We start from the raw sequence: 16,054 nt of genomic DNA, 5'->3' as shown, positions 1-16,054 counted from the left end.
GACGGTCTGAGAGGTGCTCTGACGATCAATGTTGCTACCCTTACACAGCCAAGCAGCCACAATCCCGACGGCGATTGTCGTTTCAGCCGCTTCGGAAGTGGTTCGGGTCGGTCTTCTCGACCAAAAAGGTTTCTCGCCGTCCGAAGAAGGCTCCGTGGCTCTGAAGAGTTGTAGGTTGCTGTGAAAGGAACGCGCTGGCATGCCTCTCATGCAACGCGAGTCAGCGTGCTAGGGTTGGAGTGTAACAGTTCATTGATTGAAAAGTGTCAGATTGGGGGAACGTTCCTGTTGTCGTCGGCAAGTGTAGCTCGCCACAGCTCCCGTATAATGACAAACTCTGGCCCCCGATGTTGAGACATTCGAGCTATGACAAACGTAAGCACTAAATAAAGCGTGCGCACATCTTGGTATCATTCGTGTCAGCAGGGTGAACCTCCCAGTAGTCTGTAACATTTTTCAATCGCCGAGCCATAGAGTAACTCGCTTGATAGCAGAGCCCGAAGTAAGCAGTGGTAAAGCGCTATTGAACGGTAGGTAGCTTCGAATGAATGAAGCCCGATAGGTCCTCGGCCACTGCTGCGTACGCGGTGTGGCATCTGGGGTCAAGACACTGCCAGACAAATCCTCTCCAGCAGGAGCAGGTCCTCAGGACCAAGCACCTCGAGATCTGTCGCAAGGGTCGACACTGTGTCGCGGAGTGGCCGAGCGTCGGTGAGAGGAGCAACTCGCCCCGATGATGGTAAAGCACTACGTGAAGACGGGTGCAAGGCGGAAGGTGATGGAATGTCGTGGGGGCGCAGGACGTCGCGTACAAGTGAGCAGCTCCGACAGGTTGATATCCTATTACTTCTGACTTTTATATCGAAAAGAGTGTAGCCATCTCAAGTAAATGGCTACACTTTGGATTGGAGACTTCACCGTTGCCATGTTGGCGGAGGAGACCAAGCAGTGGCACAAGAAAGGCTGGGCCACAGAGAGATCGACTCGGTTTTCTCCAGGGAGTTCGAGACTCTTAAGTAGACTTGCACTTGCGAGACAGGCTGCAACCTTTTGTTCTCGCCAGCCCACGGTCATTCCTCAAAAAGCAGAAGAGCGACAAGAACGTGGCCCTCGGTCGCTGTTGTCAACGTCACGTGCCTGATCTCTCCTGACGAAGAGCTCAAGCCAACTACCAACAACGATGACGGATGCACCCGCTGAAGCGGTTCGAATGCTGGAGATTCCGTGTCTCGTGGCAGGCGTCGGATACTCGTTCACGGTGAAAATCGGCGGCAACAAGACTGCTGAGCGTCTCCGAGAAGTGGCGTGGTCGGAGATGCACAGGAAGATCAAGGCTGAGGTCAAGCAGCCTCTTGTCAAAGAAGGACCAGGCATCGTAGCGGTTGATGGTTTGGACGCGTATGATGTTGACACGCCGCCTTCCCCGACAGCACCACGCCCAGCAGCGGCTGATGGCACGGACACCTTCTTGACGCCAATTCGACGGGCTGTCTCGCTGATCCTGACGACGCTTACGCCATCGCTCGAGGCTGGGCGAACGTGGTGCTGCGGAAAGCGTCTTCCTGAGTGCTCGCTTCACCTGGCGAAAGGCCCCAAGTGGCTGCTGATGGACAAGTGGTTTACCATGAATCGGGGCGTTGGCAGGACGCTCAAGCGAGGCAAGGTGCCGTTTCTGCTCACGTGGTTCTCTTTGACGGCGCAGAACGTGATGGGACCAAGCATACTCTCCAGTGACAACTTCGGCTTCCCCGAACACATCGTTCCTGGTACAATGTGCGTCCTCATCCACAACGTACCAGAACATGTCAAGGAAAATCTGCGCTTGGCGACAGCGAACAGCATCTACTACTACGAAATGGAGTATGCCCAAGGTTCGTACAACAAACAGGAGTCTCCCCCATCACCGGTTCTAACAAAATACTGTCTTGTGTAGGACGAGCTGAATTGTTTGACCTGTGCGCCTGGATCTGCGCGGTTCTCTCCCTGGCGTTTGGAGTCTACCTCTACGCCATCGATGAGAATGTTGTTCGTGGGCTGTTCGTGGACTTCACGTCGGACAACGGCAGGCTGTGGACTGTGGCCATCGAGCGTGCTGCATTCTGGTTCTTTCCGCTGCTTGGTGCTGCGATGCTCAAGATGAAGGGCCGTTACGTCTTGATGAGCTCGAATCTGGAGGAGCGCATTGACTACGCAAAGGTGGCTGACATCTACTGATACGCGCGGTCGTATGCAGCAAACATCATATCATCCTCCCAACAACGACGGACTTCTTCAGTACTAGACAGCAACGTGTGCGTTATACGATAAGGACAACTTAATCCAACGTCTTCTTTCCATTAAGTTTTATAACAAAGTGTTGTTGGATCGGTAGTAATCCAGAACGAGCGTGAGACCTTTGTGAAAAGCTACAGGGCGAGAGACTGCCGATGAGGGATAAGTTCGTAAGCGCCGCCCTCATTGGACGATATACACTAACATGAAGACGTGTTCGGCGTGGTAGTCCACGAAACAATAAATCTCCGCATCGATATCGAAGAGGACGAGACGGTCTGAGAGGTGCTCTGACGATCAATGTTGCTACCCTTACACAGCCAAGCAGCCACAATCCCGACGGCGATTGTCGTTTCAGCCGCTTCGGAAGTGGTTCGGGTCGGTCTTCTCGACCAAAAAGGTTTCTCGCCGTCCGAAGAAGGCTCCGTGGCTCTGAAGAGTTGTAGGTTGCTGTGAAAGGAACGCGCTGGCATGCCTCTCATGCAACGCGAGTCAGCGTGCTAGGGTTGGAGTGTAACAGTTCATTGATTGAAAAGTGTCAGATTGGGGGAACGTTCCTGTTGTCGTCGGCAAGTGTAGCTCGCCACAGCTCCCGTATAATGACAAACTCTGGCCCCCGATGTTGAGACATTCGAGCTATGACAAACGTAAGCACTAAATAAAGCGTGCGCACATCTTGGTATCATTCGTGTCAGCAGGGTGAACCTCCCAGTAGTCTGTAACATTTTTCAATCGCCGAGCCATAGAGTAACTCGCTTGATAGCAGAGCCCGAAGTAAGCAGTGGTAAAGCGCTATTGAACGGTAGGTAGCTTCGAATGAATGAAGCCCGATAGGTCCTCGGCCACTGCTGCGTACGCGGTGTGGCATCTGGGGTCAAGACACTGCCAGACAAATCCTCTCCAGCAGGAGCAGGTCCTCAGGACCAAGCACCTCGAGATCTGTCGCAAGGGTCGACACTGTGTCGCGGAGTGGCCGAGCGTCGGTGAGAGGAGCAACTCGCCCCGATGATGGTAAAGCACTACGTGAAGACGGGTGCAAGGCGGAAGGTGATGGAATGTCGTGGGGGCGCAGGACGTCGCGTACAAGTGAGCAGCTCCGACAGGTTGATATCCTATTACTTCTGACTTTTATATCGAAAAGAGTGTAGCCATCTCAAGTAAATGGCTACACTTTGGATTGGAGACTTCACCGTTGCCATGTTGGCGGAGGAGACCAAGCAGTGGCACAAGAAAGGCTGGGCCACAGAGAGATCGACTCGGTTTTCTCCAGGGAGTTCGAGACTCTTAAGTAGACTTGCACTTGCGAGACAGGCTGCAACCTTTTGTTCTCGCCAGCCCACGGTCACTCCTCAAAAAGCAGAAGAGCGACAAGAACGTGGCCCTCGGTCGCTGTTGTCAACGTCACGTGCCTGATCTCTCCTGACGAAGAGCTCAAGCCAACTACCAACAACGATGACGGATGCACCCGCTGAAGCGGTTCGAATGCTGGAGATTCCGTGTCTCGTGGCAGGCGTCGGATACTCGTTCACGGTGAAAATCGGCGGCAACAAGACTGCTGAGCGTCTCCGAGAAGTGGCGTGGTCGGAGATGCACAGGAAGATCAAGGCTGAGGTCAAGCAGCCTCTTGTCAAAGAAGGACCAGGCATCGTAGCGGTTGATGGTTTGGACGCGTATGATGTTGACACGCCGCCTTCCCCGACAGCACCACGCCCAGCAGCGGCTGATGGCACGGACACCTTCTTGACGCCAATTCGACGGGCTGTCTCGCTGATCCTGACGACGCTTACGCCATCGCTCGAGGCTGGGCGAACGTGGTGCTGCGGAAAGCGTCTTCCTGAGTGCTCGCTTCACCTGGCGAAAGGCCCCAAGTGGCTGCTGATGGACAAGTGGTTTACCATGAATCGGGGCGTTGGCAGGACGCTCAAGCGAGGCAAGGTGCCGTTTCTGCTCACGTGGTTCTCTTTGACGGCGCAGAACGTGATGGGACCAAGCATACTCTCCAGTGACAACTTCGGCTTCCCCGAACACATCGTTCCTGGTACAATGTGCGTCCTCATCCACAACGTACCAGAACATGTCAAGGAAAATCTGCGCTTGGCGACAGCGAACAGCATCTACTACTACGAAATGGAGTATGCCCAAGGTTCGTACAACAAACAGGAGTCTCCCCCATCACCGGTTCTAACAAAATACTGTCTTGTGTAGGACGAGCTGAATTGTTTGACCTGTGCGCCTGGATCTGCGCGGTTCTCTCCCTGGCGTTTGGAGTCTACCTCTACGCCATCGATGAGAATGTTGTTCGTGGGCTGTTCGTGGACTTCACGTCGGACAACGGCAGGCTGTGGACTGTGGCCATCGAGCGTGCTGCATTCTGGTTCTTTCCGCTGCTTGGTGCTGCGATGCTCAAGATGAAGGGCCGTTACGTCTTGATGAGCTCGAATCTGGAGGAGCGCATTGACTACGCAAAGGTGGCTGACATCTACTGATACGCGCGGTCGTATGCAGCAAACATCATATCATCCTCCCAACAACGACGGACTTCTTCAGTACTAGACAGCAACGTGTGCGTTATACGATAAGGACAACTTAATCCAACGTCTTCTTTCCATTAAGTTTTATAACAAAGTGTTGTTGGATCGGTAGTAATCCAGAACGAGCGTGAGACCTTTGTGAAAAGCTACAGGGCGAGAGACTGCCGATGAGGGATAAGTTCGTAAGCGCCGCCCTCATTGGACGATATACACTAACATGAAGACGTGTTCGGCGTGGTAGTCCACGAAACAATAAATCTCCGCATCGATATCGAAGAGGACGAGACGGTCTGAGAGGTGCTCTGACGATCAATGTTGCTACCCTTACACAGCCAAGCAGCCACAATCCCGACGGCGATTGTCGTTTCAGCCGCTTCGGAAGTGGTTCGGGTCGGTCTTCTCGACCAAAAAGGTTTCTCGCCGTCCGAAGAAGGCTCCGTGGCTCTGAAGAGTTGTAGGTTGCTGTGAAAGGAACGCGCTGGCATGCCTCTCATGCAACGCGAGTCAGCGTGCTAGGGTTGGAGTGTAACAGTTCATTGATTGAAAAGTGTCAGATTGGGGGAACGTTCCTGTTGTCGTCGGCAAGTGTAGCTCGCCACAGCTCCCGTATAATGACAAACTCTGGCCCCCGATGTTGAGACATTCGAGCTATGACAAACGTAAGCACTAAATAAAGCGTGCGCACATCTTGGTATCATTCGTGTCAGCAGGGTGAACCTCCCAGTAGTCTGTAACATTTTTCAATCGCCGAGCCATAGAGTAACTCGCTTGATAGCAGAGCCCGAAGTAAGCAGTGGTAAAGCGCTATTGAACGGTAGGTAGCTTCGAATGAATGAAGCCCGATAGGTCCCTGGCCACTGCTGCGTACGCGGTGTAGCATCTGGGGTCAAGACACTGCCAGACAAATCCTCTCCAGCAGGAGCAGGTCCTCAGGACCAAGCACCTCGAGATCTGTCGCAAGGGTCGACACTGTGTCGCGGAGTGGCCGAGCGTCGGTGAGAGGAGCAACTCGCCCCGATGATGGAGAAGCACTACGTGAAGACGGGTGCAAGGCGGAAGGTGATGGAATGTCGTGGGGGCGCAGGACGTCGCGTACATGTGAGCAGCTCCGACAGGTTGATATCTTATCACGGTTACCAGAGAAGGCAGGTGCACGACCAGTGTCAATTTGACTACGCGAATCTGGATGTGGGATAAGCGTGTTCTCCGCAACGAGTCTCCCCACGCACATCATTGCTACAACAAGAACAGTCTTCGTCAGTGCAAGACAAGAAGTATAGGACCACCTAGTCCAGAGTTACCTTCCTATCCATTACCGTTGCTTTGGTCATGATCGAGGCATCAATCGAGATCAAACCTGAAACTCGACTCGTAGACCAGATACCGGTCGGCACAGAACCATTCGTGTTGCATCCTCAGTTGCAAAAATACATCCCAACATGAAGACATTGTTCGGCGTGATCCTAGAAGAAAGACTAAATCTACGCTTTGAAATCGAAGAGGACAAGACGGTTGGAGACTTGCAAAGGGCGATCCAGCGAAGTTTTTGGGAGTTTCGGGCCGAAAACTTAAAGCTGTACCTGGGAAAGAAGGACGGTCGGTGGCTGCAGAATCGGGACCCAGACGTTCAACTGCTGACAGACGGCAAACTTCCTGACGCAATGATGGAGCTTGTGGGCGCAAGCAAAATACTGGACCCCCAACGGCTCCTGAGCGAGTTCAACTTTCGTGACACGGACGACCGACGACCCGGCGAGTTTCATTTTCTCTTGGAATTCCCAAAAGGATACAAGCATTGGAAGCTCATCGGTGCAAGAAGACGGGGGATCGCTAAGCAGCGCCGCAAAGGTACGGTGTGTCGATTTTGCATTGGTAGTTTGGAGTAATGCTCTGAGGATCAATGTTGCTACCCTTGCACAGCCAAGCAGCCACAATCCCGACGGCGATTGTCGTTTCAGCCGCTTCGGAAGTGGTTCGGGTCGGTCTTCTCGACCAAAAAGGTTTCTCGCCGTCCGAAGAAGGCTCCGTGGCTCTGAGGGGTTGTAGGTGCTGTGAAAGTAAGTCCCCAGGCGACGCAAGGCAGCTTGACAGGGATGGCAACGCTTGCATGGCCGATGCCAATTAGCGAGTGATTCAGTGTTCTGTTTGACAAGGAACAATTCCATTGAGAGTTTCGCTGTGATTCAGTCTCCGGGACTAAAAGTGCGTTCATACTAAAGCGATATGGGCAATTCAAACTATACGCAATACATTTCATCCATCCAGCTCAACTCCGTTCTCACTCCCAATCGTGGGTTGACACAATCCAAATATCGTCGCTCACGGCTCGGTCACGAGCGCGCACAAACTCGAAATGCGCGTGCGATGCATTGAAGACGTGCAGACGGCCGTGGCCATATTCCTGCTGACGTGACCGCGTCCAATTGGCCTTCAAGTAGGCAGCATCGTCCAATTCGGCGCCCCCAGAACCAATCATAATGTGGGTGGGTGCCATAGCACTCCCGCCCTGTTCTCGACATGCATCGTGATACACGGGACATGTCCTCTCGTAGGCATGATAGTGGCCCGAGAAGACTAGATCCACGCGATTAGCGGTCAGCAGGTCCTCCAGGCAGCTACGCAGTAACTTTGCCACAGCATGATCACCTTCGTAGCTCTCGGAGCAATACAGCGGGCGATGGAGATGAACTATCAGCCAAGGAGTAATGTCACGGTCGACGTTGTCGTGCAGTTCACGCTCAAGCCACTTCCTCATGGGGGCGCCGGGTGTGCAGCGGTGCTCACTACTAAGCACGACGTGGTGCGTTAGTCCGACACGGAAACTGTACCAGAACGGCGGGTTGGCTGTCGAATCCATTGCTTCAGGCATATGAAAACGACGAGCGAAAGGGACACCGCACTCTCCGCGAGAATCGTCTCCGAAATTGGCGCCATCCGGATGCCATCCGTTCGAAAGTGCCGCCTCACTGTCTGAGAGATCGTGGCTTTCGCCATTCACGATGTAGTCATATTCGTGATTGCCAACCCCTACCATATAGGGCAGTCGTGACGCTACCGGTTGCACAACAGCGCCGAATTGATCCCACAGATACGCTCTACCTTTCGCGTATGAAATGTCGCCAATGTGAATCAAGGCAGCGTATTCAGGGGTATCAGGGTTTGCCCCATCTCGTGAAGTCTCGTCAAAATCCTGCTGAATCCGTTGCATTACGGTACGCTCGTCGCCCCAGTTCGCAAGACGTGACACCATGTCCAGCGAGGTAAAGTGTCGCTCAGGGTTACTATCGTCAAAGTCCAGCTCGTCAATTGGTTTCTGCAGCACACTAGTGCCCAAATCACCAAACACAAAGAAGCTCTGAGGTCTGTGAGCTCTTTCAGCACCCCCCAGAGCTACAGGAAACGTAAACTCCACGTCGGGACTCGACACACCAGTCGCACTACCCACCCGGTAGATGTACTTCTCACCTGGCACTAAATCCGTCATCACTGCATCATGAAGGTAGCCCGGGTGTCGAAAGTACACCGAGGAGCGCGTCGTCGCGTGTGCGCTGCACATGTCAAGAGCGTCGTATGTCCCAGTTGTTGCTTCCGCCCGACGCTCCAATACCCCCGACACCGCAGTTCCAAACTTCACAACAGGACCGAATACCTGACCACTAGTCCACGTGACTCTCATCTCGCCCTTCTTCCCCGTCAACGCTAGTCGAACTTGCAAGGGTTCTGTATGACCCCTCTCCATCTCCACAAATGGTGATTCACCGAGCACCGTAAACGTCGGACGCTCCTCTTCACTACCTTCCACCGGCTCAACTCTCCGCAAATACTTGAACTGGTAGGACGCCCGCATGTTCACTAACGGCCCAAACACGACCGAGTTGATTCCCGACCCCATCACGCGACTCTCGTTGGCGTACACATAGTCCACAAAGTCCGAAAGGGGGTCTCCTTCCACGTCGTTGGGTTCTTCCGAGTCCACGAGATAAACCGCCACCAAATCCCCCCTCTCAATGGATTCCACCAAAAATTTGACTTCCACTGTCGCCAAGTTTTTCACCAATGTCGTGTTGACCGACAGTTTCAGGTTTGGAACTTGTGTATTTTCAGCTGGTACAAATGTGCAGATGAAATTGGTACCAAAGCACGCGTGCGTTTCCTCATGCGCCTTCCACGCGCCGCCACGATGCCAACGGTAGAACCAGCGGTAGTAGTCCGCCGAGAACAGTTCTCCCGTGAAGGTAGAAGCGCCAACACACGTCAGCAGCGCCCATAGCAGTAGTACAACAGCCCTTAGCACCTCCATTATGGTACCAATTGAAATGTACCCCAACTGACGTGTAAAATGTACCCTGTGCAGTACGCCATCTGATTGGTTGGCAAATTCTCATACCATTCACGTGATTGGCTGACGAGGCGGTTGGTTCCTTGAGCATTATCGGAGGTGCGTTATGGCTTCCACGTCTGATGCCGCTGCGCCTCGCCTGCCCTACGTCATCTATGAGGGCGACACGGTCATCTGCCAGACCAGCGACGGCCGCATGTTCTTCCAGGCCGTCACCAAGGACGAGTCTATTCGCGTCGGCAAGAAAGTGGCGAGTCTGAAGCCGGTCATTGGCTCTTTCTATGGGTAATTCCAAGTGCTTGGATGATAATCATTTATTCTGGTCGATGCTAACTGTTTGTTGCAATGGGAAATAGTGCCATTTTTGAGGAGCAGAACAAGAAGCTGGTCAAGGTGACGGGAGGACTTTTCCCCGACCCGGTGGCTCCTGGTGCGCAAAAGTGTCTTATTATCGTGAAGATCCAGTTGAGATTAACCAACTATTTGCTGCTGTTGTTGTTGCAGAAACGGGTGAAGGTTTTGTGCCGGACGGAGACAACCGCCACTATGCGGACACGAATTCCGCGCAGACGTTGAAGCAGACGGACATTGGCGAGCTTCGTGAAAAAGGTGCATCCGGAAAGGAGATCATCCAGAAGTTAGTGGAGAACAGCTCCACGTGGGAGACCAAGACGGAGTTCTCCAAGCAGAAGTACCTCAAGAAGAAGCAGCAGAAGTACATGCCCCGTGTGCGGTTCCTGCGCTGCACGGCCGAGTCGCTGTGCCGCACATACCGACTGAAGAACCCAGCCAAGATCTGCAACCTGCGCGAGGACTCGCTCGGACAGATTCTGGTCTACGGAAACATTTTCGCAGGTGGACACGTGCTCGTGGTGGACACGTGCATGGGTCTGGTGGCCGGTGCAATTGCTGAGCGTCAGGGAGGCTCCGGACGCATCATCTGTCCGTACGAGGGCCAGCAACCTGCCGCAGATATCCTGCGCCGCTTTAACTTCGGTACGACGCCGTAGTTCTGCTTGGCTGACGGGCAGGGACTCATTATTCTAGTTGCTTGTCGTATCCGCAGATAAACGCACGGTGGAGTCCATCCACTACATTCCGTTCAAGCAAGTGCGGTTGCTCGAGCTGGTACGGGGCACATCTGTCAGCATCGGCGTGGTACTTTTGGTTACTGACCATGTTTGCTCCGATACTGGTGCTATTTCGTGTAGAATGAAGAGGATGTGGTGGAGCCGCAGAAGGTGGCGAGAGATGGCTTGACGCCCGAGGAACGGGAACGACTCGCAGAAGAGCGTGCCAAGACTTTCACCCCTGACCAACAGAAGAAGTACGCTGAGAAGAAGGCTCGTCGCGATGGGACCAAGGTTAACCGCCAGTCTCCGTCGACGATCCGCCAGTGGATGCGGGAGAAGTCGGACAGCCTTGTAATAGCGGCGAACTACGACCCGGAAGAGGTGCTGCTAGCGATGCTGCCGTATCTGGCCCGTTCGAAGCCGTTTGTAGTGTACTCGGAGTTCCTAGAGGTGAGTATTGTGGCATTTCCCCAACAGTTACAACGGAGAACCAGACTATTGACTGTCGGACTTGTGCTTTGTGTTGTAGCCGTTGACACGGACGTTCGCCACGCTACAGAAGATGGAGGCGGTCATCGACCTTCAGCTGAACGAGACTTGGACGCGTGAGAACCAGGTGCTGCCGGGCCGGACCCACCCCGAGATGAACATGAGCGCTTGCAGCGGTTACTTGCTATCTGGTATCAAGATCCTCGACATCGCGCCTCTCGGGGCCTCACCAAGTGTCTCTGAACAGGATCAAGAAGCTGCCAGCGTAGAATCTGAAGGCTCTCCTGTGAAGAAGAAGATCAAGACGGAGATCATCTAGATCAATCAGCTGACACCTGCGTCATCAATTCTGAAGCGCATCACCAGAGCAGGAAGCATCCAAAATAGACAAAGACTCTGCTTCATGACCCGATTGCTTTATGAACTGTCAGTGACAGGAGTCTTCATCTTCGAGCTGGAGACAGTGACAGCGGAAGGGGAAATGCCAGTTTCTTGCACGTTTCCCACTTACCGGTTAAAATACCGGTTAATCACTAAAGTGATCCGAAAATGGTATCTATTTTGAGAGGTGTCAACTCCAAACAGATACTATCAAAGTCATGAGGAGCTCCTCGCAGCAATTAGCTCGTCGGTCGTCTGCGCTGTTGCGCTGCGCCTCCACGACGTCCAAGCAGCCGGGACGCGTGGTGGTCATCACGTCGGGCAAGGGCGGCGTGGGCAAGACGACGGTAACGGCGTCCATGGGCTACGGCCTGGCACAGCGCGGCTTCCGCACGTGCCTCATCGACTTTGACATCGGGCTGCGCAATTTGGACTTGCATCTGGTATGTTACGTTACCCACATACAAATGCCAAGATAAAATGAGGCAAGTATCCGGTACCTTACGTTATTCTCATGCTAGGGCTGCGAGCGCCGCGTGATCTTCGACTTCATCCACGTGATTGAGAAGAACTGCCGTCTGAGCCAGGCACTGATTAAGGACAAGAGACTCGAGCGGCTGTCGCTGCTGGCCGCCAGCCAGACGCGCGACAAGGAGGCGCTCACGGAGGACGGCGTGGAAGAGGTATTGGACGAGCTACGGACGCAGTTCGACTTCATCCTGTGTGACTCGCCCGCCGGCATCGAGTCGGGCGCACGACACGCTATGTACTTCGCGGACGACGCCATTCTGGTGACCAACCCGGAGATCTCGAGCTGCAGGGACTCGGACAAGATGATCGGCTTCATCGCCAGCAAGTCGCTGCGAGCCAAGGAGGGCCGCGAGCCCGTGCAGCAGAGACTTCTGGTAAACCGCTACGACGCCAACCGCGTCAAGAACGACGACTGTCTGTCGGTGGATGTACGTGTGATGATGAGTTTTTATCGTGTGAGGTGGTGGTACTGATTGACCATTGGCTGCATCAGGATATTGAGGAAATGCTGGGACTGCCGGTGTGTGGTGTCATTCCTGAGAGCTCGCACGTGCTGACGTCTTCCAACATGGGACAGCCGGTTATCACTGCGGAGGGCGAGAAGGCAGCCGTGGCGTTTGAGGACGCGGTGGCGCGCTTCCTGGGCGAGGAGCGCGAGATGAAATTCCTAGAACCCGAGGCGCCCAAGGGACTGTTTGGACGCATCTTCTCGTAGCTTGCATGATGCAATGTGCATTAGAGAGCAAATCTGTGTGCCTCACGCCCAAATAAATAGTGGCAGACCGAAATGGACAAACATCGTTATGTCATAGAAACCCAGAGACACGACTACACTGGATGCGCTATCAGCGTCGGCCCTTCTCCTTGCTCCCCTTCTTCTTCTTGAGCTGGTGCAATTCCTCGGCCTCCTGCTGTTCTATCTCTAACGCGTTCAGGCGCTCCAGCACTGTTGTCACAAACATCACGTTAATACACTGGTCACATGCAGCCCACCAAAGACACCCACGCGTACCTGGCAGCAGCTCTTGATAGCGCGCCTCAGCCAGCAAAAAGCCCTCGCGCTTGATCTCCTTAATGCTCAGCTCATCCTCTGTGGTGCTCGGGCGTTTCATGATCTCCCTTGCCCACGTCGCGTCAGTACGCGCGAAGAAATCGCGCAGGTTCTCGCCCATCTGCAGTGTGCGTTCCACATCCCCGAGACCCAGTTGCTCCTGTAGCTTCTCCATCTCGGCGCGAATCATGCGGCGGTGGCTTTCCTTCTTGGTCTTGACCTTCTTCTTGTCCTTCTTCTCTTTCTTAACCTCGGCATCACCGCCTTCCGCGTCGTCTTGCTTGGCCAGCATCTCCATGGCACGCTCGACAGCCTTCGCCTTCGCCTTCTCTTCGCGAGCCTTCGCACGACCAACATCATCCTCCTCGTCTTCGTCTTCGTCCTCCTCATCGAAGTCGTCGTCATCGTCGTCATCATCTTCGCCATCCGAAGACTCCTCCGTCTCACTCATTTCACCCTTCCAGATCTGGTGCGACATCGTACCAGGCAGTACTTCCTTCCACTCTTCGAGGCGCTTTAAATCAAGCGACCAGCAGTCGTCAAGCGTGATCTCGCGGTCGCCATCCTCCACAACGCCGCCGTACACGTAGAGCGTACTGCCACGGATCATGACCGCTGGGTTAATCCGCGGGCACGGAGAAGGAGCTGCAGGCTCTTCCTCTTCAAGCTCCACCACCTCTTCGGTCTTGCTCTCTTCAGCGACGAAAGGCTTTTCTTCCTCCTTCTCCTCTTCTTTTTCCTCCTCCTTCGTTTCTTCCTCTTCAAGCTCCAGCTCCATTTGTTTACCACAGCGCGGCACATCGTCATCGTCTTCACCTTCCTTGGTCTCTTCTTCCTCGTGCGCGTCCTCGATATACACGATGTTACCCTCGTCGTCAACATATCCGAACTGCTTCTCCAGCATCGCATCAAAGTCTTCCACTTCTTCCTCCTCTTCCTCCTCCTCATCGTCGCTGTCACCAGTGGCTCCGTCTTCGAGCGCCTTGGATTTCTTCTTGCGCCGGCGCTTCCCGTCCGCCGACTTCTTACCACGCAGCTTGAACTCAAACCAACGACGACGGTCCATGTCGTACACGAACAGGTCGTTGTAGAACGTGGACTGCATTGTGTGGCGGCGCTTCTCCTCATCGAAGACACCACCGAACAGAATGAAACGCTGCTTGTGCACGGTCACAGCGGCACCACCACGCGGGCTCGGAGCCTGACCCTTGCGCGAGAGCTTCTCCCAGGTCGGCGGCTGACGCTTCAGCACAGGCGCCAGGTTCAGCGCCCACAGATCCGAGTACACCTTGCCTTCCGACTTCTCACCCACGTTCTTCACCTTGGCGTAGCCGCCGTAGACGAACACAAGGTCCTTCGACGGGTGCACGGCAAGCTGGCAGCCACTGCGTTCGGCTGGCACCTGTCTGTGTGGAGGATACGCCACCTTCTGCCACTTGAGCTCGGCCAGATTGAACAAGTACAAGTCGTTAAACCACCTGCAGCAATGAAAATAAAATATAAAGGTCAGGAACTGCCCCAGCATCAATCTCTCCTGTATACGTACTTGGTCTCTCGTGCGGCCTCGTAGAAACCTCCAAACACGACCAAAAAGTTCCTCCAGACCACCATTCGGTGCCCACTTCTGGGCGATGGTCCTCCCTTCACCTCCAGCTCCTCCCAGGCGTTCGTCTTGAGGTCCAGTCGCCACAAGTCTCGGTAGTGATGGAACTGGTCCGCGGTCGCGAACTCGCCTCCGAAAACGTATAAATGGTCTCTGTATACAGCCGACTGATGGCTGCATCTAGGTGGCGGCGTATTGGGAGAACTGATGCTCTTCCAGGCTGCGTCGCTCGGCGTTTGCTCGTCCTGCGGCTGCTTGGCGTCCAGATTCCACTTGAACACGTCGTTGTAGCACTCGTTCACGTCTCCGTCAAAGTACTCGCCGCCGAACAGCAGCATCTCGCCCGAGGGCAGCGCCGACAACGTAAAGTTGGCGCGGGGCGAGGGCTGCGGCGTTGGCTCCACCGTCACCTGTGTGCGATCGGCATCTTTCTTGCGGAACTCCTGCAGCAGCAGCTCGATGTCCTCCTCGTCCGTGCCCAGCGCCTTGCGGTCCTTCTTGGCGCTCTTTGCTGTCTGCTTGGCCTTCTTGGCCTCCTGCCGCTGCGCCTTTGCTGCCGCTTTGTCGGGCTTAGCACCCTTCTTGCCCATGGCTCTCGACTACTTTTGCTTGGCTGGCTGGATTGGAATCTGTGACATGGATACATTTGTTTTGTGCATTTGACCCAAACCGTTCCCGCGAGTGGTTGTCCCTTTCGAACAGAATAAACTCTTCTCTCTGACTGGATCAACCATCAATCAAACCGCATATGCAATTTGTCAGGGTCCTCGTGCGCGATCAAAACGGGCTAACTCGCTGCACCGAGACCCAATGAATCAACCGTCCTTCTTCCCAGAGCAGCGCAAACTCTCGCTTGATCGCATCAAGATGGGCCTGACCCGTGCACGTCTCAAAGGTCTCTGCGTGGCGAGCTCCATCGAACGCATTTGTATTTGTAGTTGCCCGTGCCTTGTAAAATGAACTCGCCGCTGACGATGGTCCACTTGCTGTGGACCATGAAGCTGGCCACGCGCCCAGTCTTGACCGGGATCCCCACGTCCTTAACTTGCGCACCCTAGTCATGTTTTTTTTTGCTTTGGAGCGCGCTTTACCGTATGCTTTTAACTTGGAAAGTTGAAGACTGAATGAATTAGGCGGATAGCAAAACTACTTATCTACGAACGGGCACAGATCCTCAAATAGACCCTCCAAACCTAGGATAGGGTTCTAGAACTCCGTTGAACGTTGAAGCTGCAGATCTCGTTTGGCATTGAAGCGAGCATTGTCGAAGGTTAGGCCGTTTGGGATACGGCACGCTTCGCTCGTCGACGATCATACGAGTGATGCAGCCTTCTACAAGCGCCTTCAGAATGATCGACCGGTGCCACAACGCCACACCTAGGCTGCAAGCTCTCCCTTCGTTCGTACATGGCGTAGTAATGGGCGACCGTCCGTCGCTTCCAGCCTGGGTGCTCCTCGCAGACGGCTTTGATGTCCTTCTTACCGGTCCGGACGACAGCAGTGGAGCACCGGGCGATCCAAAACTCCAAAACTCGGGATCCCGAAAACCTCGGAGCACCTTCATCTCCTCTCCATTTCTCTCTTATTCTCACCGCAGACAAACTCTTGAGCCAGCCACTCGGCCGAAGCTCCAAGCCGCCACACAGAACAGCTCCGTCTATTGTGGCGATTGTACAAAAGCGCAAAAGTTCAAGTTGCAGAAATCGGTCCTTTGTGTGTGTGTGCTACAGATATGACGCGTCGTGATGCAGTGTACTCCCGAATGGTGGAGAGAGCGACGTTTTC

The 16,054-nt window shown here is 54.2% G+C and overlaps 7 protein-coding genes across 7 annotated transcripts; 5 read left to right on the top strand and 2 right to left on the bottom strand.

Moving 5' to 3' along the window:
* Nucleotides 1-1,180: 1,180 nt before the first annotated feature.
* Nucleotides 1,181-2,214, top strand: KRP23_1942 (uncharacterized protein; the record flags this gene model as incomplete). The annotated part of the gene is made up of 2 exons (XM_067886612.1): nucleotides 1,181-1,871; nucleotides 1,934-2,214. The coding sequence occupies 2 exons, from the start codon at nucleotides 1,181-1,183 to the stop codon at nucleotides 2,212-2,214; spliced, it is 972 nt and encodes a 323-aa protein (XP_067749278.1).
* Nucleotides 2,215-3,723: 1,509 nt separating this feature from the next.
* Nucleotides 3,724-4,757, top strand: KRP23_1941 (uncharacterized protein; the record flags this gene model as incomplete). The annotated part of the gene is made up of 2 exons (XM_067886611.1): nucleotides 3,724-4,414; nucleotides 4,477-4,757. The coding sequence occupies 2 exons, from the start codon at nucleotides 3,724-3,726 to the stop codon at nucleotides 4,755-4,757; spliced, it is 972 nt and encodes a 323-aa protein (XP_067749277.1).
* Nucleotides 4,758-6,241: 1,484 nt separating this feature from the next.
* KRP23_1940 (uncharacterized protein) lies at nucleotides 6,242-6,838 on the top strand (the record flags this gene model as incomplete). Its single annotated transcript, XM_067886610.1, has 2 exons — nucleotides 6,242-6,650; nucleotides 6,723-6,838. The coding sequence occupies 2 exons, from the start codon at nucleotides 6,242-6,244 to the stop codon at nucleotides 6,836-6,838; spliced, it is 525 nt and encodes a 174-aa protein (XP_067749276.1).
* A 242-nt stretch (nucleotides 6,839-7,080) lies between these two features.
* Nucleotides 7,081-9,102, bottom strand: KRP23_1939 (putative inactive purple acid phosphatase 27; the record flags this gene model as incomplete). The annotated part of the gene is made up of 1 exon (XM_067886609.1): nucleotides 7,081-9,102. One exon carries the CDS (start codon nucleotides 9,100-9,102, stop codon nucleotides 7,081-7,083), a length of 2,022 nt encoding a protein of 673 aa, XP_067749275.1.
* A 145-nt stretch (nucleotides 9,103-9,247) lies between these two features.
* On the top strand, nucleotides 9,248-11,022 carry KRP23_1938 (tRNA (adenine(58)-N(1))-methyltransferase non-catalytic subunit trm6; the record flags this gene model as incomplete). Its single annotated transcript, XM_067886608.1, has 6 exons — nucleotides 9,248-9,426; nucleotides 9,498-9,571; nucleotides 9,646-10,137; nucleotides 10,208-10,269; nucleotides 10,353-10,664; nucleotides 10,744-11,022. The coding sequence occupies 6 exons, from the start codon at nucleotides 9,248-9,250 to the stop codon at nucleotides 11,020-11,022; spliced, it is 1,398 nt and encodes a 465-aa protein (XP_067749274.1).
* A 280-nt stretch (nucleotides 11,023-11,302) lies between these two features.
* Nucleotides 11,303-12,330, top strand: KRP23_1937 (Septum site-determining protein MinD; the record flags this gene model as incomplete). Its single annotated transcript, XM_067886606.1, has 3 exons — nucleotides 11,303-11,527; nucleotides 11,606-12,043; nucleotides 12,109-12,330. 3 exons carry the CDS (start codon nucleotides 11,303-11,305, stop codon nucleotides 12,328-12,330), a joined length of 885 nt encoding a protein of 294 aa, XP_067749273.1.
* A 130-nt stretch (nucleotides 12,331-12,460) lies between these two features.
* On the bottom strand, nucleotides 12,461-14,859 carry KRP23_1936 (Kelch domain-containing protein 4; the record flags this gene model as incomplete). Its single annotated transcript, XM_067886605.1, has 3 exons — nucleotides 12,461-12,561; nucleotides 12,628-14,144; nucleotides 14,213-14,859. 3 exons carry the CDS (start codon nucleotides 14,857-14,859, stop codon nucleotides 12,461-12,463), a joined length of 2,265 nt encoding a protein of 754 aa, XP_067749272.1.
* Nucleotides 14,860-16,054: the final 1,195 nt, after the last annotated feature.

Source organism: Phytophthora ramorum (assembly GCF_020800215.1).
Source record: "Phytophthora ramorum isolate Pr-102 chromosome Unknown Phyram_PR-102_s0002, whole genome shotgun sequence".
NCBI lineage: Eukaryota > Oomycota > Peronosporomycetes > Peronosporales > Peronosporaceae > Phytophthora > Phytophthora ramorum.
The sequence above is the reverse complement of the archived record's forward strand: the minus strand, read 5'-3'. Positions and strand labels throughout refer to the sequence as shown.